General features: G+C 44.6%; 1 protein-coding gene across 2 annotated transcripts in view; it reads left to right on the top strand.

Annotated features, from left to right (window-relative positions):
* The window catches only part of vwa8 (von Willebrand factor A domain containing 8), a 92,049-nt gene extending 79,692 nt beyond the window's left edge, over positions 1 to 12,357 (top strand). The window contains exons 40-46 of one of the 2 annotated variants that reach the window (XM_039014856.1): positions 622 to 730; positions 2,044 to 2,169; positions 2,997 to 3,155; positions 8,426 to 8,524; positions 8,992 to 9,230; positions 10,638 to 10,748; positions 12,081 to 12,357. In XM_039014856.1, the coding sequence (XP_038870784.1) occupies positions 622 to 730; positions 2,044 to 2,169; positions 2,997 to 3,155; positions 8,426 to 8,524; positions 8,992 to 9,230; positions 10,638 to 10,746 (841 nt within the window). In that variant the 3' untranslated portion in view covers positions 10,747 to 10,748; positions 12,081 to 12,357. Of the gene's footprint in view, positions 1 to 621; positions 731 to 2,043; positions 2,170 to 2,996; positions 3,156 to 8,425; positions 8,525 to 8,991; positions 9,231 to 10,637 lie in introns of both variants that reach the window. The other variant, XM_039014857.1, reaches the window with a different exon arrangement.
* The last annotated feature ends 15,178 nt before the right edge of the window (positions 12,358 to 27,535 follow it).

The raw sequence follows: 27,535 nt of genomic DNA, 5'->3' as shown, positions 1-27,535 counted from the left end.
GGGAGATAGCTGGTCTCATATCTGCCTTCCCCTATTTACCTGGATTAGACGTGTGTGCGTGTGTGCGTGTGTGCGTGCGCGCTCCATGGTGGAAAAGGATTAAATCTGCCAGTCAACACAGAGATTTAGATATGCTACCCTTACCTGGAGGGTACAACACACCTGCCCTGGGCTACACAGGTGTGTGTGTGTATGCTTGCGTGGATTGCTAACGTGTGTGAGGATCAGGGGCTGGCAGCACTCCAGTCAGGCATCAGTCAGCCCACCTGCTCTCACACACACACACACACACACACACACACACACACACACACACACACACACACACACACACACACACACACACACACACACACACACACACACGCGCGCGCCTCCCACTGGCCCTTATTAAACAGGACTGGCCCTTCTCCTTTGCTCCTCGGGTGTGCTGAACTCATGGAAACATCCCTTATACACTTCTCACACACTCTAACATGCTTGTCAACACCCATTACCTTTAATTTAGGATGAATGTTGTACACATTGCCTCTGATCTCGGTTGTATTTTTCCTTTTAGAATAATGGCAACAGTGGCTCACTGTTTCTTTCTCTCCCTCTCTCCCTCTCTTCTTTCCCCAGGCTGAAGGAGATAGACATGAGTGAATATGATGCATCTACATACGAGCGTTTCTCTGGAAACGTCAGAAGACAGGTCCAGTCTCTGCGCATCATTCTGGACAGCTTACAGGTAACAACACACACGATATGTCCCAGAATACTGTTCCCATGTTGGTAATACCAGTCCTCAGTGGGTTAGAACTAGTGCAAACTGTGCGCACCTTGGGTGGGAAATAGGTAGAGAATCAGACTGCATTAACGTTTTTGGTGACATTAAGATAGCCACCATGTGACATGAGCACAGTCACCCCATACTGTATGTGTGAAAATAATAGGAAGGAGTGGGCGCTGGCCCCAACGGACACTCTGATTGGTTGTCCAGATGAGGGCCCCTGGACAAGGGGTATGGCCAAATCTCAGGAATGTGATTCTGTCTTTTTATCTTTTCCTAGGAGAGGTGGGTAGCTGTACGTGTGTAATTGTGTTTGTGTGTATGGGTGTGAGAAGAGTGGGATTTTTTTTGGTACTTGACAATGATTACAGTGTATGAGGCCAAGCGCTATGATGCTCCAGGGTTGGGTGTGTGTGTGTGTGTGTGTGTGTAAACATTTTACTATACTTGTGAGTACCAAAAGTCCTCACAAGAATAGTAAAGCAACAAAAAAAGTGAGGACATTTTTCCAGTCCGCACTTGTAAAAAGTCTATTTTAGGCGTTTGGGTTAGAATTAGGGTTAAGGTTAGGGAAAATCTGATTTTGAATTGTTGGTCCCCAAAAAGTCCTCACAAGTATATATAGTGCATGCGTGCACTCCACGCCAGGTGGAGCTGGGGTGGGCTGGGCTGGACTAGGATGTTGTGGGCTTGGGGTGTGCATAGGCTACATACATGTATTATGTGATATCTCATAATGTATCTCTTATCTCTGTGTGTGTGTGTGTGTGCGTGTGTGTGTGTGTGTGCGTGCGTGCGCTCAACTGTGTAGTAGTATTAGCTGATAACATCCTCTACTGTGTCTGCTAGAGCTTGTCAAGTCTGTGTAGAATCTAAAGTACATGTGTGAACAGTGACCCGTCCTGCTGTTACATGTTATGGACCGTTTAGGAAATGATCTACCCCTATTCAATATCACCTTTTTCTGGCTATCATACTTAATCAGTCTTTCTTTGTTTGCACTGTCAAATGCACAGAGAACATTTTGCATTTGTGGAGGTTTTTAAGTCATCTCCTAAACATAACTGAGGGTCAGTTTCCCAAACGCAGACTAAGCCTCTTCCTGGACTAAAAACACTTTCAAAGATCCTCCATGCTTTTCAGGAGTAGGCTTAATTTGAGTTCAGGATACTGGCCCCTAGATTGTTCTGATTGTTTGGGAATTAGTCTATCCCTATCAGAGTTGATTAGTGGGGGATATGTTGACAGTGTTTCTCTGTCTGTGTCCCCAGGCCAAAGGTAAGGAGCGTCAGTGGTTGAAGAATCAGTCACTGGGAGAGCTGGACGATGCTAAGATCATAGACGGACTGACGGGAGAGAAGGCTATCTACAAACGCAGAGGAGAGCTGGATCCAGAGGTGGGTGGGTGGATGGGTTTGGGCGGGCGGGCGTTGTTGGACTCCTGTTGTGTGTGTGATTATTATAATTGCAAATCTATGGTCTCGATCACACACATTCTCGCACACTAACTAGGCATTAACAACACACACAATGTTCCCACACTAAGACATCCCAACCATACGCACGTGCACCCAAACAAACACATACTCATGGAACAAAATACACATGTTTTAATCTCATTTAGCTCCAAGTGTTGAATATTTTTGGTCGGTCTAGAGAGGACAGCCGTCTATGGTAACATAATGAAAGAGAAACAAAAGAAAATGTTTCTCCCACTATTAAATCAGTTATTTCTAGGTGATGTGATTGAGCAATGCCATTTTCCAAAGATGTCCACATGAAGTTATCTGAATGAAAGGGTTTCCCCTAGCGTTTGTTTGCTGATGTTAAGAAGAGTGATTAAGATAATGTACCTCAGCTTGTCTCTGTGAAAAGAATATTGTAGTAGGGATTCTCACATAAAACATAGTTTTTTGTTTAGAATATTATTCTGTTCCAGTTCTATACAGTAGCAGTTCCCCTGTAATATTCCATCCTACAGGGAAGTGTGTGTATAATTAAGCTATAAGGCACCTCGGGGGTTTATGGTATATGGCCAATATACCACGGCTAAGGGCTGTTCTTAAGCACGACGCAACGCGGAGTGCCTGGATACAGGGCTTAGCCGGGGCTTATACCATGGCTTTTGGCCAATCAGCATTCAGGGCTCGAACCACCCAGTTTATAATATCTGTTTAACCCTCTGTGTTCTGTTTCGTGTGTTCGTCTGTGTGTGTGTGTATAGCTGGGCAGCCCGCAGCAGAAGCCAAAGCGTCTGCGTGTGTTAGCTGACGTGTCAGGGAGCATGTACCGTTTCAACGGGGTGGACGGCAGGCTGGAGAGATCCATGGAAGCTGTGTGTATGGTGATGGAAGCCCTGGAGAGCTACGAACAGAAGATCAAGGTGAGACACACACACACGCAGTAGTTGCCCATCGGTACAAAACTAGGATCAGCTTTGATAACATCTTCTAGTGGCTGTGTTGATGACACATTGACAGACAGGATATGTGTTGGTTTGTCCAGACTGCAATATCAGTGAAATATATATATATATATATATATATATAGAGAGAGAGAGAGAGAGAGAGAGAGAGAGAGAGAGAGAGAGAGAGAGAGAGAGAGAGAGAGAGAGAGAGAGAGAGAGAGAGAGAGAGAGAGAGAGAGAGAGAGAGAGAGAGAGAGAGAGAGAGAGAGAGAGAGAGAGAGAGAGAGAGAGAGAGAGAGAGAGAGAGAGAGAGAGAGAGAGAGAGAGAGAGAGAGAGAGAGAGAGAGAGAGAGAGAGAGAGAGAGAGTCCGTGTCAGACGTGTGTGAGGAGGGGTGGAGTGGCAGACTTCATGGCCCCACAGCGTTCTCCTCTACACCACCTGACCTACCTCTCACATATCAGTGTTACACACACGTGCGTTACCCGCCTGCATCTGAAAACGCGCACACACCTGTGCTCTACACTCTGACAGGTGCCACCTGCTCATACACATCTAAGATAAGACGTGCGTACACAGACACACATACTAACACACGCCAGCCTGTATGCAAGTTCTAAAAGAGAGGACACTAGATGACTTCAGTGTTGTATTCCAGAGCATCATAAGGTCATGTTTAGAAGAAGCTAAGGCCATATTTAGTCAACACATACATGCATAAACACACACACACAGGACCATGCACACACCTTTCAGGGGGCAGGTGCTCAAAATAAAAAAGGGCACCCACTTGACTGCCTCTGTAGAGAAAATTGTAACATTTTTGACCATAGGCCTATTTATTTCTGCAACAACACACTCATCACAAATGTGAAGCAAGCTAGTTACAGTGCCTCCTAAAGACATGATTGACATCGGGAAAAGAGGGTAGGCTGTCAGCTTATTTTTTATTAGCCTAGGGTCCGGGAAAAATGTGGCCTTTCATGCAATTCCACGTCATTTTACATGACTGTAGACTTTGACAGAATATTTTATTAATACCACACAAATATCGAAATGACAGACTACTTTGACACTGACAAACTGAGAATCTGAGATCAATAAAAACGACCTTGTCTTGAATCCATCAATACCCTAGGCCTAGGTGTGTGGAGACACACATATTGTACAATATGAGGAGGAAATGATGCTCAGCTCACTCTCCGGCGATGGCCAATGTGCTCGTGCCGAAAGCCTATATCTCGCTCTTGTTTTACTTTGTAAAACAATGTTCGCTCAATAGGCCTATTTAGAAGTTGATAAAATATTTTGGTTGCCTACAGCAGACAGATTAGAGTATTTCATTTTCAGCTGGAGCCATTTGCTTTCCAACCGGTGTTTTCCCACGATTGTGTTTGAAATATTGCGAAAGATGGTTTGTCATGCTGTTCACTGACAGATTTGCCGCTCGTTCCGGACTGTAGGCTATGTCTTCTTATTGGGCCCCACACAATAATGTTTTTTTGAAAGAAGCTATTAATCCTTCCTCTGTGGCTAAATTATAAGTCTACTCATAGTGTAGTAGGCTATTCTGAATTGTTTCATTTCTTTCTGAACAGACAGCAGTAATTCTGTAACTTTGACAAAGTATTGTATTTACATTCATCAGTGTTGCTGCAGAACCTCCACAACCCTTCCCGCTGCTATGATTTTATAAGGAAATAAATGATGAATTGCTTCTGCCGTAGGCTATCAGCCAACCAGACCAAATATTGATGATGTATATCAAGTGTTAACAAATGTTATGCTGCTGTCACAGTACTGTTGCTAGCTTGCTACACACACAGTGAGCACATCTCGCCATTCATTTATGGAATCCCGGGAGCACGCAATCTCGGTACAGGGCAGACTGAGAAAAAGGCACAACCAGGCGCATGTGAGCTCCATACAAGGCAGACCAATGGACGGGTTAGGGGGAAACAAACTTGACGATGTCGCGACGACTTGAGGGCAGTGGGTTCAGAACAACAATGACAAAAACTGTATACAAAAAAACACCCAAATGGGCACTTGGCGAGTGGGAGGGAAAAGGGGCAGGTGCTCGGGCACAGGTAGATCCCTATCTGTGCACGTGCCTGCACACACATACACACGTAACAGTGAGACACACATACAGTGCCTTGCAAAAGTATTCATCCCCCTTGGCGTTTTTCATATTTTGTTTCATTGGAGTCATCATGGGCCAGCATCTCTGTGGAACGCTTTTGACACTTTGTAGTGTCCACACCCCTACAAATTGAGAAAAAAGTTATAAATTATACAATTATACAACATTGAGGTCATTGAAAATTACAATTAAGTGCTTGAAAAAGTTCCTGAAAGTCCTTGACATTTGCTCACCAATGTCTGTATAAACCCTGCTTAAAGGATGTACAGTGCCTTGCAAAAGTATTCATCCCCCTTGGTGTTTTTCCTATTTGTTGCATTACAACCTGTAATTTACATTTATTTTTATTTGGCTTTCATGTAATGGACATACACAAAATAGTCCAAATTGGTGAAGTGAAATTTCTTTTAAAATTACTTGTTTCAAAAAATAAAAAAAACGGTAAAATGGTACGTGCATAGGTATTCACCCCCTTTGCTAGTAAGCCCCTAAATAAGATCTGGTGCAACCAATTACCTTCAGAAGTCACATAATTAGTTGAATAAAGTCCACCTGTGTGCAATCTAAGTGTCACATGATATGTCACATGATCTCAGTATATATACACACCTGTTCTGAAAGGCCCCAGTTTGCAACACCACTAAGCAAGGGGCACCACCAAGCAAGCGGCACCATGAAGACCAACAAGCTCTCCAAACAGGTCAGGGACAAAGTTGTGGAGAAGTACAGATCAGGGATGGGTTATAAAAAAATATCCCAAACTTTGAACATCCCACAAGCACCATTAAATCCATTATTAAAAAATGGAAAGAATATGGCACCATAACAAACCTGCCAAGAGAGGGCCACCCACCAAAACTCACAGACCAGGCAAGGAGGGCATTAATCATAGAGGAAACAAAGAGACCAAAGATAACCCTGAAGGAGCTGCAAAGCTCCACAGCGGAGATTGGAGTATCTGTCCATAGGACCACTTTAAGCCGTACACTCCACAGAGCTGGGCTTTACAGAAGAGTGGCCAGAAAAAAAGCTATTGCTTAAAGAAAAAAATAAGCAAACACATTTGGTGTTTGCCAAAAGGCATGTGGGAGACTCCCCAAACATATGGAAGAAGGTACTCTGGTCAGATTAGACTAAACTTTAGCTTTTTGGCCATCAAGGAAAACGCTGTCTGGCGCAAACCCAACACCTCACATCACCCCAAGAACACCATCCCCACAGTGAGGCATGGTGGTGGCATCATCATGTTGTGGGGGATGTTTTTTTATCGTCAGGGACTGGGAAACGGGTCAGAATTGAAGTAATGATGGCGCTAAATACAGGGAAATTCTTGAGAGAAACCTGTTTCAGTCTTCCAGAGATTTGACACTGGGACGGAGGTTCACCTTCCAGCAGGAAATTGACCCTAAGCATACTGCTATAGCAACACTCGAGTGGTTTAAGGGGAAACATTTAAATGTCTTGGAATGACCTAGTCAAAGCCCAGATCTCAATCCAATTGAGAATCTGTGGTATGACTTAAAGATTGCTGTACACCAGCGGAACCCATCCAACTTGAAGGAGCTGGAGCAGTTTTTCCTTGAAGAATGGGCAAAAATCCCAGTGGTTAGATGTGCCAAGCTTATAGAGACATGCCCCAAGAGACTTGCAGCTGTAATTGCTGCTGAAGGAGGCTTTACAAAGTTTTGACTTTGGGGGGTGAATAGTTATGCACGCTCAAGTTTTCAGTTTTTTTGTCTTATTTCTTGTTTGTTTCATAAGAAAAAATATTTTGCATCTTCAAAGCATGTTGTGTAAATCAAATTATACAACCCCCCCCCCACATAAATCTATTTTAATTCCAGGTTGTAAGGCAACAAAATAGGAAAAATACCAAGGGGGTGAATACTTTCGCAAGCCACTGTACCTCAGTCGGCAGCCGTACATGCCCTTATCAGGAGTGATGCCATGTGACACTAGATATGGGGTGTTCCACTGTAGGACACTTTATCTGACCCTGGGTTATGTGACAACTAGTTTATAAAAGAGTATTGATGGCACAAGTCTGTGACCAGGCGGACATACTGGGCTCTGGCAGAGACAGGATACCCTTGACCCTTCATAATGAGCCCTAACATCACTGGCTCATCAGGGCCAGTGGACCAACATAGCAGCAGGGGGAATGCTTGACTTACGAGACCTTTCCCAACAATTCAGAGTTAAAAAGTGAGCAAAGTTAGCAAAAAATGTAATAGTAACACAAAATAATAACAATAACGAGACTATATACAAGGAAAGGGGGATACCTAGTCAGTTGTCCAACTGAATGCATTCAACTGAAATGTGCCTTCCGCATTTAACCCAACCCCTCTGAATCAGAGAGGTGCGGGGAGTACCATAACCGAGTCAATGTGAAGGGGTACAAGGTAGTTGAAGTAATTGACGTAATTGAGGTAATATGTACATGTAAGTAGGTATAAAGTGACTAAGCAATCATGATAGAAAATAAACAGAGTAGCAGCAGCGTTGTGAAGGAGTGTGTGTGTGTGTGTGTGTGTGTGTGTGTGTGTGTGTGTGTGTGTGTGTGTGTGTGTGTGTGTGTGTGTGTGTGTGTGTGTGTGTGTGTGTGTGTGTGTGTGTGTGTGTGTGTGTGTGTGTGTGTGTGTGTTGGAGTGTCAGTGTAGTATGTGTGGGTAGAGTCCAGCGAGTGTGCATAGAGCCGGTGCAAGAGAGTCCGTGCAACAACAAAAAGGAGGGTCAAAGAAAACAGTCAGGGTGGCCATTTGATGAACTGTTCAGCAGTCTTATGGCTTGGGGGTAGAAGCTGTTCAGGAGCCTTTTGGTCCGCCGTGCGGTAGCAGAGACAACAGTCTTTGACTTGGGTGGCTGGACTCTTTACCATTTTTTAGGGCCCTACTCTGACACCGCCTGGTATAGAGGTTCTGGATGGTGCGGTACGCACTACCCTCTGTACCTCTGTAGTGCCTTGCGGTCGGATGCCAACCAGTTGCAGCCCCGCTTGGTATGCTGTCAAATGCCGTCAATGGTGCAGCTGTAGAACTTGCTACGTATAGGTCGTAAGTTATTTTACCTCCTCCTCCCCCTTTCTCTCTTTTCTCCAGTATGACATTGTGGGTCATTCTGGTGATGGTTATGACATAGAGCTGGTCAGAACAGACAAGGTCCCCAAGAACAACAAACAGAGACTGAAGGTCCTCAAGGTACGGACCCAACTCCACTTCACTCAACCTCACATTACCCTCCTCAACCCCACACTACCCCACTGACTCTACCTCACTCTGCCACTACCCCAATCAACCTCACACTACCCCACTCAACCTCACTCTACCTCACACCACCCCACTCAACCTCACACTACCCCAATTAACGTCACTCTACCCCACTCTACCTCACACTACCCCACTCAACCTCACACTACCCCACTCAACCTCACACTACCCCACTCAACCTCACTCTACCCCACACTACCCTACTCTACCTCACACTACCCCACTCTATATCGCAATACCCCACTCAACCTCACTCTACCCTACTCTATATCTCACTTTACCCCACTCAACCTCATTCTATCTATTTTACCTATTCTACCCTACTCTACCAATTCTCGTCTCCTGTCCTCTCTTCCCCTGTGTGTGTGTCCTCACCTCTCTCTCTCTGCCCCCTCCAGAACATGCATGCCCACTCTCAGTTTTGTATGAGTGGAGACTACACCCTGGAGAGCACTGAGGCTGGCATCAGGGAGCTGGCACGCGAGGAAGCTGACGAGCGCTTTGTGGTGGTGTTGAGCGATGCCAACCTGGAGCGCTACGGCATCACGCCCGAACGCTTTGCCCGCGCCCTGACCTCCGACCCCCAGGTCAACGCCTTTGCCATCTTCATCGGCTCGCTGGGCGACCAGGCCGACAGGTGAGAAGATGGAGGTGGGGGGTAGTGTGCATGTCAAGACGTGATGATTGTTTATCGTAACAGGTGGCTCAAGTGAGTAGGCTCCTACATCAAACACTTCCTGGAGGAGAGAACAGTATAGTTTGATCAGTACTTTAGCCTACCCACACAGTGTGCTGCCTGCTGCTCAGTAGTCCTTTGTAGTGTTTGTTCTCAATGAAATCCCAGTTTAAAGAGATTCTAAATGCAGGACCAAGAAGGATGTGCTCTCTTAAACCTAATTATCCTTCTCTCTCTGTCCCGAACACATACACACGCACAGTGTTGTCTGGCCTGTGTTATGGCTTGTATGGTTGGCGTCGCGTGTCCTTTGAAGTCTGAATTGTGTGGGCCATATTGTTTGTCGTTCTGTCCCGGCCTCAGGCTAGAGAATGTCTATGAGTGGCTTTAACCTCCGTCTCAGTCTCTCTGTGGTCTCTCTATAGCTTAGAACCCAGTTAGAGAGAGAGAGGGAGGGAGCAAGGGGGAGAGAAGACAGAGAGTTATATGTGGCAGTATATTCCTCCCTGTCTCTGTGGTGTCTCTAAGCTGGTCACTGCCATGACCTAAAAAGCAGTGATCATCATGACATAATGACTGGAATAAAATAGAAAAGAAAGAGGGAAGGGGGAGGGAGGGAGGGAGGGAGGGAGGGAGGGAGGGAGGGAGGGAGGGAGGGAGGGAGGGAGGGAGGGAGGGAGGGAGGGAGGGAGGGAGAGAGAGAGAGAGAGAGAGAGAGAGAGAGAGAGAGAGAGAGAGAGAGAGAGAGAGAGAGAGAGAGAGAGAGAGAGAGAGAGAGAGAGAGAGAGAGAGAGAGAGAGAGAGAGAGAGAGAGAGAGAGAGAGAGAGAGAGAGAGAGAGAGAGAGAGAGAGAGAGAGAGAGAGAGAGAGAGAGAGAGAGAGAGAGAGAGAGAGAGAGAGAGAATCTTACTGACTTTGCCCACCACATCTCCCTCTTCCCAGTTCTGCCTGTCAATGACAACTATTGTCTCGCATTCATTCATTGGCTCATGGAAACATCTGGAACATTTGTCCTCGGAAAGTGGGGTTTCTTTCTCATTGGAGTATCCACATTCAGCTACTGAACACACTGGGTTGAATCTTGCCATCTATTTCTGTTCAGACATTTGACAGTAGAAGGTCACTATCGCTCTCGCTCTTCTCTCTCTCTTCCTTTTTGTCATTTTTCTCCTCTCTCTCTCTCTCTCTCTCTCTCTCTCTCTCTCTCTCTCTCTCTCTCTCTCTTCCTTTTTGTCATTTTTCTCCTCTCTCTCTCTCTCTCTCTCTCTCTCTCTCTTCCTTTTTGTCATTTTTCTCCTCTCTCTCTCTCTCTCTCTCTCTCTCTCTCTCTCTCTCTGTCTCTGTCTCTGTCTTTGTCTCTCTCTCCAGGCTCCAGAGAACGTTGCCGGCTGGGCGGTCCTTCGTTGCCATGGACACCAAGCACATCCCTCAGATCCTGCAACAGATCTTCACCTCCACCATGCTGTCCAGTACCTGAGAGTGAGACATCATTTCTAGCTTATCAGGACAGTGTGTGAAGTATAATGATAATGGCCTTCAGATGATTGTGTACAGGACTACAGGGCCACACAGTGAATGGGCTATCAGTACTATCCATTAGAATGTCCTACTGACATAAATTTGTATGTTGTTTTTTTATGTATGATTTTATGAATGCCTGTTATGTAGGGCGGCACGTAGCCTAGCGGTTAAGAGTGTTGGGCCAGGAACCGAAAGGTTAGGTGAAAAATATGCCCATGTGCCCTTGAGCAAGGCACTTAACCCTAATTACTTGTGTAAGTTGCTCTGGATGAGAGCGTCTGTTAAATGACTCAAATGTAAATATATGAATGTTGAGTTGTGTTTTGCCACAGCTCATAACCCTGCGCTATAACTTTACATTGAAGTGACATTACAGTGACATAAGAGTGACATTGCTGCTAATTAACATTTCTTAGGCCCCTAGACTAAGGTGAAGACAGTGAGGTCCAGGGTGTTGTTTTAGGGTGTTTTGGGCAGATGCTGGTGCCCTTGGACACACAAACACACACACACACACAGTCGTTGTTTGTCCAGTGTCGGTCGGAGGTGAACTTGAGAGAGCATCTCTGTTTTTGGACTTCCTTTGTCTTGTGGCCTTTGACCTGACACACACACACAGAGACACACACGGGGTGTCCAGCACTCACTTGGCTCCTGTGGAATGTCGGGACTGTGAGGGGGGGGGGGGGATTTCCCATCTGACTGCACACGCTCAGTTAAATGTTGAGCAACACCTTCATCTCTGTGTGTGTGTGTGTGTGTGTGTGTCTGTCTGTCTGTGTGTGTGTGTGTGTGTGTGTGTGTGTGTGTGTGTGTGTGTGTGTGTGTGTGTGTGTGTGTGTTCCTGTGCTCTATCTATATCAACAAGCACTGCTCATTCCCTTCCTGACCACCAGACCTTATGACACTCACTGCTCTTCTCAGCCCCCCCAGGAATCTGAGCTTTCATTACAGGACCCCCACCCACACAAACACTGGCACACACACATAGTGATGTGTGTTGCTGGGGAAAAGTGTATGATTAATAGAAGCTCTTGGAGGACGCAGAGAAATTCTATAGAGGGGATGGAGGAACAGGAGGGAAGGGGGAAACAACTACTGAGAAAGAGAGAGGTATCATTGGTCATTTCTCCGAAGTTTGCCTCACCAGTGTTGGGCAGCACAGTGCACACGTGGAAACTCCTTATCTCTTCACTCAGTAGCTTGACCTCTCTCTCTTTCTCGTTCCCTGGCGTGATGGAGGATTAGTGCCCTGTTTCCACTCTGACTCTGTTGCTCTCTCTCTCGTAGGTTGGTTGTTGGTGGGTGTGTTCTGCTATCTGTGTGTTGGATGTGTCTGATTAGATTGACTACAGACCTACCTGAAGTGGCATGATTGAACTGTGGCCTGTCTAAACACTTCTGTATATCAGATCTCTTCCATTATGATTCTAGTAATTCCTGACATCGCTGGTGTGTTTGATCCATCTGTTTCATGCTGTTTGTTGATTTGTTTGTCATTGATTATAATGGAATAAAATGGTGTAAATATGTACAAAGTTGGAATAAACTCATAAATGATCAGTCATGTCCTGTTTTTGTTTTTGGCTTTGGTGGGTAATGTGTCATGGTTGAACCCAATTGTGCTAGTGAAGACCATTAGCCCTGTTCTGAGAATCTGAAGGAGTTCCTGGAATGCTTCCACGACAGTGTGTGTGTGTGTGTGTGTGTGTGTGTGTGTGTGTGTGTGTGTGTGTGTGTGTGTGTGTGTGTGTGTGTGTGTGTGTGTGTGTGTGTGTGTGTGTGTGTGTGTGTGTGTGTGTGTGTGCGCGCCAACTGTTTTTGGATCTTTTTGTATTTTCTTTTCTGGTCACTGTTACAATCCTTGTTAGCCAAGTACAAGAAAACCCTTGTCTCCACTTAGGGTAACCCAGCTTCCCCTGCCTCAGGCCAAGGCTTACCCCATCCACTCTCTGCTTCTGGAATTAAGATAGATCTAGGATCAGATCACCCTACCCCCAATCATAACTAACCATTAACGGGGTCAACATAAATCTGACTCTGAATCAGTGGTTAGGGTGATTCACAGGGGAGTAATCTCCCTGGAGTGTGTTGTTTGTAATGACATGGTCCTGTCTGCTTCCTTTACAAGCTGTTTGATTGACCCACTGTTTATCAACCTTCCTGGTGGAACAATGACAAATTGACTTTCAATGACTAGGATACACACACACGCTATGATAGTAATACACCTGGACCTGCTGTTTTCACCCCTCTCCCAGACTGTAATGGAGAGAGAAGTCGTCTAGACGTGTGGGATGTTCTGTGAGTCAATCGCTGATAGCTGTGTTTGTTTGTGTATGAGATGCCATTCAGACAACTGTTTAGGTCTTTAGGGACTTCCCCAGAACACACGTCACAGGGTTCCGTGTCTGAGGACTGTCATATTCTATTCAGTCTCTCAGAGCCATAGACACAACAGTGAACACACTGGAATACAGCCAGTTCCAATGACAGAACAACTCGGATCACTTAACACTCGTAGGTTGTAGTGGAGTTGCTCTTCGATAGTGTGACTATTTGACCTGAATCTGTTCTAGAACTGGAACAGTTGGTTAGTTACATAGTCTGACCTCTGTTGTTGTGAGCTCTCTATGCTCCAGGGCTCAAATTACATTAATCAGTACAGTCCTGGAACACGCACACACAATGTGACCTGTCTTTTATGGACTATACACTGGTGTGAACGTGCAGTGCCATTGAACAGGAATCAGGATTGATTGGTTGGGTGTTAATTGATTGATCACTGGTTACCATAGGATAGGAGAGCTAGATTGACAGTTAATGTCTCACATATTTCCTGATGGTAATGAGGCTCCCGAGTGGTGCAGCGGTCTAAGGCACCGCGACTCAGTGCAAGAGGCGTCACTACAGTTCCTGATTCGAATCCAGGCTGTATCACATCCGGCCGTGATTGGGAGTCCCATAGGGCGGCCCAGCATCGTCCGGTTTTGGCCGGCGTAGGCCGTCATTGTAAATAAGAATGTGTTCTTAACTGACTTGCCTAGTTAAATAAAAGTTAAACACCCCAAAAAATGTGTAAACCAGGGGAACAGGAAGCTCGTAATGGAGAGGAAGTGATGATGTCAAACAATAACACATGCCAGGGCACAGAGGTGCAGGCACGGGATTCTGGGAAAACCTTTGTGAAAACACTTCTAATGCAGATACACAACACACACACACACGCAGAGACCCATAAAGGCTTTCACTGCCCTGCAGTTGTGAACACAGACAGGAGACAGGGCAACTTTATTACTGATCATTGCACACACACACACACACACACATGCACAGGCTGTGTAGACAGGAGGCAGCAGCCCCAGTGTTTTATGGCTGCTTCATTAGGCAGTAATGACAGCTCTGCTATAGTAGCCCTCACTAATCACCACAGGTGTTTGCTGCTGGGACCCCACCATGCAGACTGATGGATGGAAGGGGGGGCTATACACACACACACACAGCCTGTTGACACCTGGCACTGGCTGATGATCTCACATGTAGGTGGCTTGATGTCTGAAAGAGTCATTGAGATGTACAGTATACTTAATTGTGAGAATGCACACACACTTGCACACACACTTACACACACACACCAAGCCAGGTATGACACACAACCCACCTGCCTCTGACAGGCTCTCTTTGAGATCTTCACCTCACTGTGAAGTCACACACACAGACTGACAGAGAGAGACAGAGACCTTACAGTGCAGTCTGAGGAGAATCTAATGAACCACACTGTTGACAGACAGACTGGCCCAAAGACAGACAGACAGACTATTACTGACAGACTGCTGACAGACTGACCACCTTAGTAAGCAGATTATCAGATCAGGTTTCAGCACATCCCTCAGATCCCCTAACCTACCAACCATGTAGCCTACTGATGATATAACCCTATACCACCGATATAACAGGGAGCCAGATGTTACACTGGATGTATAAATCTGAGTCTGGTTGGAATTTCCACTCCCCACAAAATATGGTAGTGAGAGGAAGCCCAGTAGCCGGCAGTGGGAGAAGATGGAGCGAGTTGGAACTGGGCCAACGTTCTGCTGATTTTCTCATCGAAGAAAAGCCCGATCTCAACACAGTTTTCTGTTCCCTAAACTAGAATCTGTTCCAAACATAGGGTCACGTCTACAAAACTTTGTGCACTTTGCCAAGGTTTCTAAAACTTGCATTGTTTACAAGGAGTTTGAGGGCGAATTTAGTTATTGCACACGCACTTCACAGCGAAGGCGTTCACTAGAACGCGGCAATAGGATCTTGCTAGCTCGTGCTTGGCTCTGTCCACTTCCTTGCTTGTTCTGCCCACTATGCTTCATTATCCCCCGTTGAAAAAGACACAGATGGACTATCTTCGGGTAGTTATAAATATCTTTATCTATACTCTACTCAGATCTTTACCCTAACAACCATGTAGCCTACTGATGATGTAGCTCTATAATAAGCAGTCCTTCCTCCCAATAAGGAATCATGTTTTGAATAGTTTAAACTTCCTTCCCTCTCAACAGGACCTGAGTCCACCATGCAGTTATAGGTTCAGCAACGTGATTAACATACAGTATATATCACCCTATTGAAAAGTCATTGTCTGACCTGCTGTGGTTACTCAGTAACCTTGGTGGTTAGCAGACCTGGAACATACAAACCATTAGTGAGGAGAGGAGAAGGCACACACACACACACACAGAGTTTGACCCTGTAGCATTGTGTGTCTCTGTGTGCCATACTGCAGATTTATAAATGAAACATCATTACAGTATGTGTGATTTACCCAACCTTTACAGTGTGTATTGACTTATCGTACGCTGAACTTTAGTATAAGAGCGACTCAAACGGGATACATCCCTGGCTGTGACCCCACTCTCTCAGGGAGTTTAGATATGCAAGAAACACATTTCCATTTCACACCTCACACTCGTACAGGTTACCCACTTGTACCTGCAGTGAAACAGGACAAATATAAGCACCCCCTATTTGACCTTTGAAGTGCCTGTAGAAGTGTAGCTTATTGTTCCTGTTGTCGTACTGTCGATTACATCATCAAGAGGATGTGGTTTTCCCCTCTGTTTCTGGGGTTTCACCACCGTGTGAATTAAATCGGGCCGTTGTCCCTGACAACATCAAAACAACCTTATATCTCTGTGCAAAACTGTCCAGTTGTCATATACATGTCAGTTTCGTAATAGCCCAAAGTGACCATCTTAAAGTAGCAGATGGTAATATAGAGAAGTCCCTGACAACATGGCAACTGTTATTTTAACAAACAGTGTTACCATGTGTTGATAATACTTTGTCCTTGACAACATCAACATAGCTTGACATCTCTGCATGCTTGCATAGATTATTCTGTCATCACTAAGCATGCTGTTTTTGTAACATGTAGAGACCTACTCATCACATGGAGAGAAAAAAATGATCTTGCTTGAATAGACAAGTCTCTCATTCAGCGACTAAATATGAGAAGATTTCTATATTCAATGGTTTTCAGTCCTGTTGCCTTCACCAAGTGCCTAAGTTAATATTTTATAATACAAATGTCATTATTTATGACAATACATAACTTTTTTTGGACAATATCATACTTCGACAGCCTACTTTTAACCTAACACAGTGGTCTGAAACTCACATTGCCACATCAGCAAGTCACATTATTCTGGCAAAGTGTTATATAATTCCAATTGGAATCCAGCCGGAGTTAGGATAGCTAACAGTTGGAACTTTTAGTCACCAGCAACTGCAGTTAGAATGACTGACAAGGAAGGGAAGATTGATAAATGAGGCTACCTAAACCATCTAAACTGGAACAACCATGTCAATAACTGGTGAAATAAGTCCAACCACTTATAGATTGAATTACTTTAGAAAAATATATGTTATTTACCTTTGTGTATTATAAGATCAATTAATCAAGGTGCATGCAGAAACAGATATTAAAACAAGGTATTCTAATACGCAACCTGCAACAAAGCATGCTGGGAAATATGATAATGAGGCCCCTCCTATGCCACCACCATGCAGTGGTGATTGCACTGTGATTCAAATAACACTTCATTTATTCACCGCAGGTGGTTTCACTTTCAATCCCACTGGCGTTAACCCCACTAAAATCAACACTCAGATATAACACTCACAACACTTTTTCCTCAACACTGATATTTTAACACCCGCAAATTTGCTGTGTGCTGTAGCAAACTGTCTCAAATTGCGTGAGTATTATGTGTGCCAAACAGGTGCTGTTAAATTAAAATATGATTATATTTCTGACCATTTGGAACAGTGTAAACAACACTAAATACATTTTAACTGTACCAGAGAGTCTGTTCTAACGAGTAAAAAAAGTATATAAAGCCTTTATTACAGCAAAGACTAAAAACAGTTGCATGCATTTGTAAATTGCGGTTTATTTATTGTTTCGGCTTATTATTCAAAGCTCCCTCTGTTATTTAATTTAAAACTAAAATGCTTGATGGTATTTCAAAGCATGAATGATTCGAATGCTGTGTGATGACATTAACTAATGAATAACTGATTGATTGATATACAGTAGCCTATATATTGAAATATAGGCCTAAGTAAGTTACGGTATTAAGACAAAACAGGTCGTGCTCTTAGGCCAACAGCTCAATGGTGGTTATACAAGGCTACTACTATATGAAGCCTACTAATGATAAGAACATTTGGATATCAGAGCGACGGTAACTCACCAGCATTCACCAGCATTACGATTTTCCCGAATTGGATCCTTTGTTCGTTACCCCTCCCCTCCCCCCCAAGGCAATTGAACTCATCCCAGAGGCTGCTCAAGACGCTCCTGTGGAGAAGAGGTATTTTGAGAGGACTTCTAGTCCGACTAAGCAGGCCACCATCCACCGCTTCTGAGTATATTACTCGCTAATGTTCAGTCCCTGTACAATAAAGTAGACGAGCTCAGGGTGAGGATCTCCTTCCAGAGAGACATCAGAGACTGTAACATACACTGTTTCACAGAACCATGGCTCTCTCCGGATATACTGTCCCGGTTCATACAGCCAGCTGGGTTCTCAGTACATCGAGCAGACAGGAATAAAGAACTCTCCGGGAAGAAGAAAGGCGGTGGTGTATGTTTCATGATTAACTACTCATGGTGTGATTGTGATAACGTGAAGGAACTCGACCTAGAATACCTCACAATCAAATGCTGACCATATTACCTCCCAAGAGAATTCTCTTCGGTTATAGTCACAGCCGTGTATATTCCCCCTCAAGTCGATATCACAATGGCCCTCAAGGAACTACACTGGACTTTGTGCAAACTGGAAACCACATATCCTGAGGCCACATTTATTGTAGCTGGGGATTTTAACAAAGCAAATTTTAGGAAAACGCTACCGAAGTTCTATTAAAGCATTGCCTGTAAAACTCTCGACCATTGTTACTCCCCCTTCCGGGATGGCTACAATACCTTCCCCAGCCCTCGGTTCGGCAAATCAGATCACGGCTCCATTCTGCTCCTCCATTCCTATGGGCAGAAACTCAAACAGGAAGTATCCGTGCTAAGGTCTATTCAACGCTAGTCTGACCAATCGGAATCCATGCTTCAAGATTGTTTTGATCACACATACTGGGATATGTTCTTGGTAGCCTCTGAGAATAACATTGACGTATACACAGACACAGTGACTGAGTTCATCAGGAAGTGTATATTGGGAATGTTGTTCCCATTGTGAACTTCTTATGAACATTATATTTTTTATAAAAGTCTTATAAATATATATATTCTTTCTACAGCTTATCTGCGTACACCCAATATGTTCCCCCTGTTGATGATGCTTATTATACATTATGGTTGAACCAAAAGATTACATGAAATTGGCAACAATTAAACATATAAGTGAAATTAAATTAAACAATAATGTATGTTGATGATAATCATATGCTAATGATAACAATAGCCTAATATATTCAATATGCTGTAAACTATTCTCTTTTAACAGTTTCACTCAATTAATTATAATTAATATATGGCACACCCCTCACTATTGTCATTGGTTGCACTAATTGCACTGTTTTGTCTACATAACCTGGTTCAAGCATTCATGATATTACCCTGAAGAAGGCACAGTGATGCCGAAACGTTGGTGGTTTACCCAATAAATTACTGGGAATTTATATATGGGGTGTGCGACTCTCTTTTTTTATAGCTTACAGTTTATTCACTGTTGTCAGCACTTCTACACTAAATCATTTTCTCTGGGTGTGTGCCAGCTCATGCTTTTTATGGAACTGTGAATATTAAAACCTACCCAAACCAGAAACCGTGGATAGATGGCAGCATTCACGCAAAACTGAAAGCGAGGACCACCGCATTTAACCAAGGCACTGGGAATATGGTCGGTCCCGAACAAACATTGTAGTTATTCCCTCCGTAAGGCAATACAACAGGCAAAACGTCAGTACAGAGACCACGTAGAGTCACAATTCAACGGCTCAGACATAAGACTTATGTGGCAGGGTCTACAGGAAATCACGGAATACAAAAGGAAAACCAGCCACGTCGCGGACACCGACATCTTGCTCGCAGACAAGCTAAACATGTTCTTCGCCGCTTTTTTATTTAATTTTTTATTTCACATTTATTTAACCAGGTAGGCTTGTTGAGAACAAGTTCTCATTTACAACTGCGACCTGGCCAAGATAAAGCAAAGCAGTGCGACACAAACAACAACACAGAGTCAAACATACAGTCAATAACACAATAGAAAAAAAGTCTATATACAGTGTGTGCAAATGAGGTAAGATAAGGGAGGTAAGGCAATAAATAGGCCATAGTGGCAAAATAATTACAATTTAGCAATTAAACACTGGAGTGATAGATGTGCAGAAGATGAATGTGCAAGTAGAGATACTGGGGTGCAAAGGAGCAAAAATAAATAACAGTATGGGGATGAGGTAGTTGGATGGGCTATTTACAGATGAGCTATGTACAGGTGCAGTGATCTGTGAGCTGCTCTGACAGCTGGTGCTTAAAGTTAGTGAGGGAGATATGAGTCTCCAGCTTCAGTGATTTTTGCAATTTGGCCCAGTCATTGGCAGCAGAGAACTGGAAGGAAAGGCGGCCAAATGAGGAATTGGCTTTGGGGGTGACCAGTGTAATATACCTGCTGGAGTGCGTGCTACGGGTGGGTGCTGCTATGGTGACCAGTGAGCTGAGATAAGGTGGGGCTTTACCTAGCAAAGACTTATAGATGACCTGGAGCCAGTGGGTTTGGCGATGAATATGAAGCTAGGGCCAGCCAACGAGAGCATACGGGTCGCAGTGGTGGGTAGTATATGGGGCTTTGGTGACAAAACGGATGGCACTGTGATAGACTGCATCCAATTTGCTGAGTAGAGTGTTGGAGGCTATTTTGTAAATGACATCGTCGAAGTCATTGGCAGCAGAGAACTGGAAGGAGAGGCGGCCAAAGGAACAATTGGTTTTGAGGGTGACCAGAGAGATATACCTGCTGGAGCGCGTGCTACAGGTGGGTGCTGCTATGGTGACCAGCGAGCTGAGATAAGGGGGGACTTTACCTAGCAGCGTCTTGTAGATGACCTGGAGCCAGTGGGTTTGGCGACGAGTATGAAGCGAGGGCCAGCCAACGAGAGCGTACAGGTCACAGTGGTGGGTAGTATATGGGGCTTTGGTGCAAAATTTATTGAGTAGGGTATTGGAGGCTATTTTGTAAATGACATCGCCGAAGTCGAGGATCGATAGGATGGTCAGTTTTACAAGGGTATGTTTGGCAGCATGAGTGAAGGATACTTTGTTGCGGAATAGGAAGCCAATTCTAGATGTAATTTTGGATTGGAGATGCTAAATGTGAGTCTGGAAGGAGAGTTTACAGTCTAACCAGACACCAAGGTATTTGTAGTTGTCCACATATTCTAAGTCAGAACCGTCCACAGTAGTGATGCTGGACGGGCGGGCAGGTGCGCGCAGCGATCGGTTGAAGAGCATGCATTTAGTTTTACTTGCATTTAAGAAAAGTTGGAGGCCACGGAAGGAGAGTTGTATGGCATTGAAGCTCTTCTGGAGGTTAGTTAACACAGTGTCCAAAGAAGGGCCAGAAGTATACAGAATGGTGTCGTCTGCGTAGAGGTGGATCAGAGAATCACCAGCAGCAAGAGCGACATCATTGATGTATACAGAGAAAAGAGTCGGCCCGAGAATTGAACCCTGTGGCACCCCCATAGAGACTGCCAGAGGTCCGGACAACAGGCCCTCCGATTTGACACACTGAACTCTGAGTAGTTGGTGAATCAGGCGAGGCAGTTATTTGAGAAACCAAGGCTGTTGAGTCTGCCGATAAGAATGTGGTGATTGACAGAGTCGAAAGCCTTGGCCAGGTCGATGAATACAGCTGCACAGTATTGTCTCTTATCGATGGCGGTTATGATATTGTTTAGGACCTTGAGCGTGGCTGAGGTGCGCCCATAACCAGCTCGGAAACCAGATTGCATAGCGGAGAAGGTACGGTGTGCTTTGAAGAACACACATTGCCACCAACGCGGCCCGTTTCCAAGGACTGTGGGCTGTCGTTCTCCATGGCTTACGTGAGTAAGCCTCACAAGGCTGCCGGCCCAGAAAGCATCCCTAGCCGCGTCCTCAGAGCATGGCGTAGACCAGCTGGCTGGAGTGTTTACAAACATATTCAATCTCTCCCTATCCCAGTCTGCTGTCCCCACTTGCTTCAAGATGTCCACCATTGTTCCTGTACCCAAGAAAGCAAAGGTAACTGAACTAAATGACAAGAGCCCCGTAGCACTCATTTCTGACATCATGAAGTGCTTTGAGAGGCTAGTTAAGAATCATATCACCTCCGCCTTACCTGACATCCTAGACCCACTTCAATTTGCATACTGCCTCAATAGATCCACAGACGTTGCAATCGCCATCGCACTGCACACTACCCTATCCCATCTGGATAAGAGGAATATCTATGTCAGAATGGTGTTCATTGACTATAGCTCAGCCTTCAACACCATAGTACCCTCCAAGCTTATCATGGGTCTGAACCCCGCCCTGTGCAACTGGGTCATGGACTTCCTGACGGGCCGCCCCCATGTGGTGAAGGTAGGAAGCAAGAACTCCACTATGTTGATCCTGAACACAGGGGCCCCACAAGGGTGCGTGCTCAACCCCCTCCTGTACTCCCTGTTTACCAATGACTGCGTGGCCATGCACGCCTCCAACTTAATCATCAAGTTTGCAGACGTCACAATAGTAGTAGGCCTGATTAGCAACAATGATGAGACAGCCTACAAGGAGGAGGTGAGGAACCTGGCGGAGTGGTGCCAGGAAAATAACCTCTCCCTCAACGTCAACAAAACGAAGGAGCTGATCGTGGACTTCAGGAGACAGTAGAGGGAGCATGCCCCTATCCACATCGACGGGACCGCAGCGGAGAAGGTGAAAAGCTTCAAGTTCCTTGGCGTACACATCACTGACAATCTGAAATGGTCCACCCACACAGACAGTGTGGTGAAGAAGGCTCAGAAGCACCTCCTCAACCTCAGGAGGCTGAAGAAATTCGGCTTGGCCCCTAAGACACAAACTTTTACAGATGCACAATTGTACAATTGGGCTGTATCACCGCCTGGTATGGCAACTTCACCACCCGCAACCGCAGGGCTCTCCAGAGGGTGGTACAGTCTACCCAACGCATCACCGGGGGCACACTGCCAGCCCTCCAGGACACCTACAGCACCCAATGTCACAGGAAGGCCAAAAAAACATCAAGAACATCAACCACCCGAGCCATGGCCTGTTCACCCCACTATCATCCAGAAGGCGAGGTCAGTACAGGTGCCTCAAAGCTGGGACTAAGAGACTGAAAAACAGCTTCTATCTCAAGGCCATCAGACTGTTAAATAGCCATCATTAGCCGGCTACCACCCGGTAACTCAACCCTGCACCTTTGAGGCTCCTGCCCTATGTACATAGACATGGAATCACTGGTCACTTTAATAATGGTACACTAGTCACTTTAATCATGTTTACATACTGCTTTACTCATTTTCATATGTACAGTACAATTATTCAGACCCCTTCCCTTTTTCTACATTTTGTTACGTTACAGCCTTGTTCTGAAATGGATTCAATAATGTTTTCCCCTCATCAATCTACACACGATACAAAGCCAAAACAGGTTTTTATAAATTTGAGCAAATGTATAACACATAAAATAGAAATAGCTTATTTACATAAGTATTCAGACCTTTTGCTATGAGACTCGAAATTGAGTTTATGTGCATCCTGCTTCCATTGATCATCCTTGAGATGTTTCTACAACTTGATTGGAGTCCAACTGTGGTAAATGAAATTGATTGGACATGATTTGGAAAGCAATCACCTGTCTATATAAGGACCCACAGTTGATTGTGTATGTCAGAGCAAAAACCAAGCCATGAGGTCGAAGGAATTGTCCGTAGAGCTCCTAGACAGGATTGTGTCGAGGCACAGATCTGGAGAAGGGTACCAAAACATTTCTGCAGCGTTGAAGGTCCACAAGAACACAGGTGCCTCCATCATTCTTAAATGGAAGAAGTTTGCAACCACCAAGACTCTTCCTAGAGCTGGCTGCCCGGCCAAACTGAGCATTCGGGGGGAGAAGCGCCTTGGTCAAGGAGGTGACCAAGAACCCGATGGTCACTCTGACAGAGCTCCAGAGTTCCTCTGTGGAGATGGGGGAACCTTCCAGAAGGACAACCATCTCTTGCAGCACTCCACCAATCAGGCCTTTATGGTAGAGTGGCCAGACGGAAGCCATTCCTCAGTAAAAAGGCACATGACAGCCCGCTTGGAGTTTGCCGAAAGACACTAAAGGACTCTCAGACCATGAGAAAAAATATTCTCTGATCTGATGAAAGCAAGATTGAACTCTTTGGCCTGAATGCCAAGCGTCACGTCTGGAGGAAACCTGTCACCATCCCTACGGTGAAGCATGGTGGTGGCAGCATCATGCTGTGGGGATGTTTTTCAACGGCAGGGACTGGGAGATTAGTCAGGATCGAGGGAAAGATGAACGGAGCAAAGTACAGAGAGATACTTGATGAACCTGTTCAAGAGCGCTCAGATTGCGGCGAAGGTTCACCTTCCAACAGGACAACGACCCTAAGCACACAGCCAAGACAACGCAGGAGTGGCTTCGGGGCAAGTCTCTGAATGTCCATGAGTGGCCCAGCCAGAGCCTTGACTTGAACCCGAGTGAACATCTCTGGAGAGATCTGAAAATAGCTGTGCACCGACGCTCCCCATCCAAGATGACAGAGCTTGAGAGGATCTGCAGAGAAGAATAGGAGAAACTCAAAATACAGGTGTGCCAAGCTTGACGCGTCATACCCAAGAAGACTTGAGGCTATAATTGCTGCCAAAGATGCTTCAACAAAGTACTGAGTAAAGGGTTTGAATAGTTAATTTATTTGTATTTTTATATTTAACCTTTATTTAACCTTTATTTAACTAGGCAAGGCAGTTAAGAAGAAAGTCTTATTTACAATGATGGCCTACCCCAGCCAAACCCGGACGACGCTGGGATTTACTTATGTAAATCTTATATTCTTTTTTTTTTAATAAATTAGCAAACATTTCTAAAACGTATTTTTGCTTTGTCATTATGAGGTATTGTGTGTAGACTAATGAGGGGTTAAAACTATTTAATCCACTTTAGAATAAGGCTGTAACGTAACAAAATGTGGAAAAATTCAAGGGGTTTGAATACTTTCCAAATGCACTGTATACTGTATTCTACTGTATTTTAGTCAATGCGACATTGCTCGTCCTAATATTTATATATTTCTTAATTCCATTCTTTTAGTTTTAGATTTGTGTGTATTGTTGTGAATTGTTTGATACTACTGCACTGTTGGAGCTAGGAACACAAGCATTTCGCTACACCCACAATAACTGTTACGATTGTCGTTTGAATGAGGAGACCAAGGTGCAGCGTGGTAGGCGAACATCTTACTTTTATTCAAATGAACAACGAAAAACAACAAAATACAAAACGAACGTAAAGTTCTGCAGGCTACACAGCAACTATACAAAATCAAGATCCCACAAACTAAGGTGGGCAAAAGGCTGCCTAAGTATGACCACCAATCAGAGACAACGATAGACAGCTGCCTCTGATTGGGAACCATACCAGGTCAACAAAGAAATACAACATAGATTGCCCACCCTAGTCACACCCTGACCTAACCAAATAGAGAATAAAAAGGCTCTCTAAGGTCAGGGCGTGACAATAACATATTTTAAATATGTGTATGTGACCAATACAATTTGATTTGATAATGACATTATAATGATGATATTAATAATAATTGTACTAATAACAATAAGAAAGAGATCAATAAAAAGAAGGTTATGGGAGCGAGAGCTACATGCATATTATGTTAGATTACAATATCATTTTTCATTTTTTATAATTTTTCTACCCATTAGGAACAGTGTAAACAACACTCAATAAATTATAAGTATTACCAGAGAGGCTGTTTTAACAAGAAAAAATTGTAAAGCCTTTGTTACAGCATAGCAAAGATTAAACCAGACAAATTTGTGGAATTGTTTTATCCAACATTTTGCGGGTGCTTGAGGCTTGGTGCTCACGGAATCAGTATTATTAAACAAACAAACAGGCAACAGAAGAAGGATATGTGTTATTTCTGTAGATACAGTATATATGGATGATTTATAAAGCAATGCATATTAACAGTTAGGCTATTGATTATAGACCTAATTGTTCCGGACGACTGTGTGATCTCGCTCTCCATAGACAATGTGAGTAAGACCTATAAACAGGTTCAAATTCACAAGGCCATGGGGCCCGATGGATTAACAGGACGCGTACTCAGAGCATGTGCTGACCAGCTGGTAAGTGTCTTCACTGACATTTTCAACCTCTCACTGACCCAGTCGGTAATACCGACATATTTCAAGCAGGCCACCATAGTCCCTGTGCACAAGAATGCGAAGGTAACCTGTCTAAATGACTATCGCCACATAGCACTCACATCTGTAGCCATGAAATGCTTTGAAAGACTGGTCATGACTCACATCAACACCATCATCCCAGACACCTTGGGCCCACTCAAATTTGCATACCGTCCCAACAGATCCACATTTTACGTAATCTCTATTGCACTCCACTGCCCTCTCCCACCTTGACAAGAGGAACACCTATGTGAGAATGCTGTTCAGTGACTACAGCTCAGCATTAAACACCATAGGGCCCTCCAAGCTCATCACCAAGCTCAGGACCCTGGGACCGAACACCTCCCTCTGCAACTGAATCCTGGACTTCCTGACGGGCCACCCCCAGGTGGCGACTGCGTGGCTGCAGTGACCACCATAATTATGTTTGCTGATTATCCAACGTTGGTAGGCCTGATCATCGACGACGATGAGACAGCCTATAGGGAGAAGGTCAGTGACCTGGCAGTGTGGTGCCAGGACAACAACTTCTCCCTCAATGTCAGCAAGACAAAGGAGCTGATTGTGGACTACAGGAAATGGAGGGCCTAGCATGCCCCCATCCAGATCAACAGGGCTTTAGTGGTGTCCACATCACTAAGGAATTAACATGGCCCACACACACCAACACAGTCCTGAAGATAACACAACAACGCCTCTTCCCCCTCAGGAGTCTGAAAATATTTGTCATGGGCCCTCAGATCCTCAAAAAGTTCTACAGCTGCACCATTGAGAGAATCTTGACTGGCTGCATCACCGCTCGGTATGGCAACTGCAAGGCGCTGCAGAGGGTAGTGTGTACGGTCTAGTACATCACTGGGGTCGAGCTCCCTGCCATCAAGGACCTCTGTACCAGGCGCTGTCACAGGAAGGCCCTAAAAATTGTCAAAGACTCCAGGCACCCATGTCATAGACTGTTCTCCTCTGTTACTGCACTGCAAGCAGTACCGATGGACCAAGTCAACCAACAGGTCCCTGAACAGCTTCTACCCCTAAGCCCTAAGACTGCTAAACCAAATAGCACCCGGACTCTCTGCATTGACCCTCTTTTGCACTAACTCTTTTGACTCATCACATATCCTGCTGCTACTGTTTATTATCTATCCTGTTGCCTGATCACTTTACCCCTACCTATATGTACATATCTACCTCAATTACCTGGTACCCCAGCACATCGACTCGGTACTGGTACCCCATGTATATAGCAAATTGTTACTCATTGTGTATTTATCCTTGTGTTATTATTTTTCTATTATTTTTAAATGTTTCTCTCTGCATTGTTGGGAAGCATTACACTGTTAGTCTACACCTGTTGTTTACAAAGCATGTGACAAATAACATTTTATTTGATATGATTTGATTTGAACATTGCTGTTTATCTTGCTTGGATAGATAAGTATTTCAGTTACAAAAGATTAGAAGATTTCTATTTTAGTCCTCAACGACATCAAAACAGCATTACATGATAACCCACTTCTCATTTTACCTAGGGCTCTGCATAGCACTCTGGTCAAAGGTAGTGCACTATACAGGGAATAGGGTATCATTTAAGGGTGGATGCTTGTGTGTCTCTGTGTGCCATACTGCAGATTTATAAATGAAACATCCTTGAAGTATGCGTGATTTCCTTAACCTTATCGGTGTGTATTGACTTATCATATGCTGAACTTTAGTATAAGAATTAAGCAAACAGGATAAGTGAAGT

The sequence above is a fragment of the Salvelinus namaycush genome, chromosome 19 (genome assembly GCF_016432855.1).
Source record: "Salvelinus namaycush isolate Seneca chromosome 19, SaNama_1.0, whole genome shotgun sequence".
In the NCBI taxonomy this organism is placed as follows: domain Eukaryota; kingdom Metazoa; phylum Chordata; class Actinopteri; order Salmoniformes; family Salmonidae; genus Salvelinus; species Salvelinus namaycush.
The sequence above is the reverse complement of the archived record's forward strand: the minus strand, read 5'-3'. Positions and strand labels throughout refer to the sequence as shown.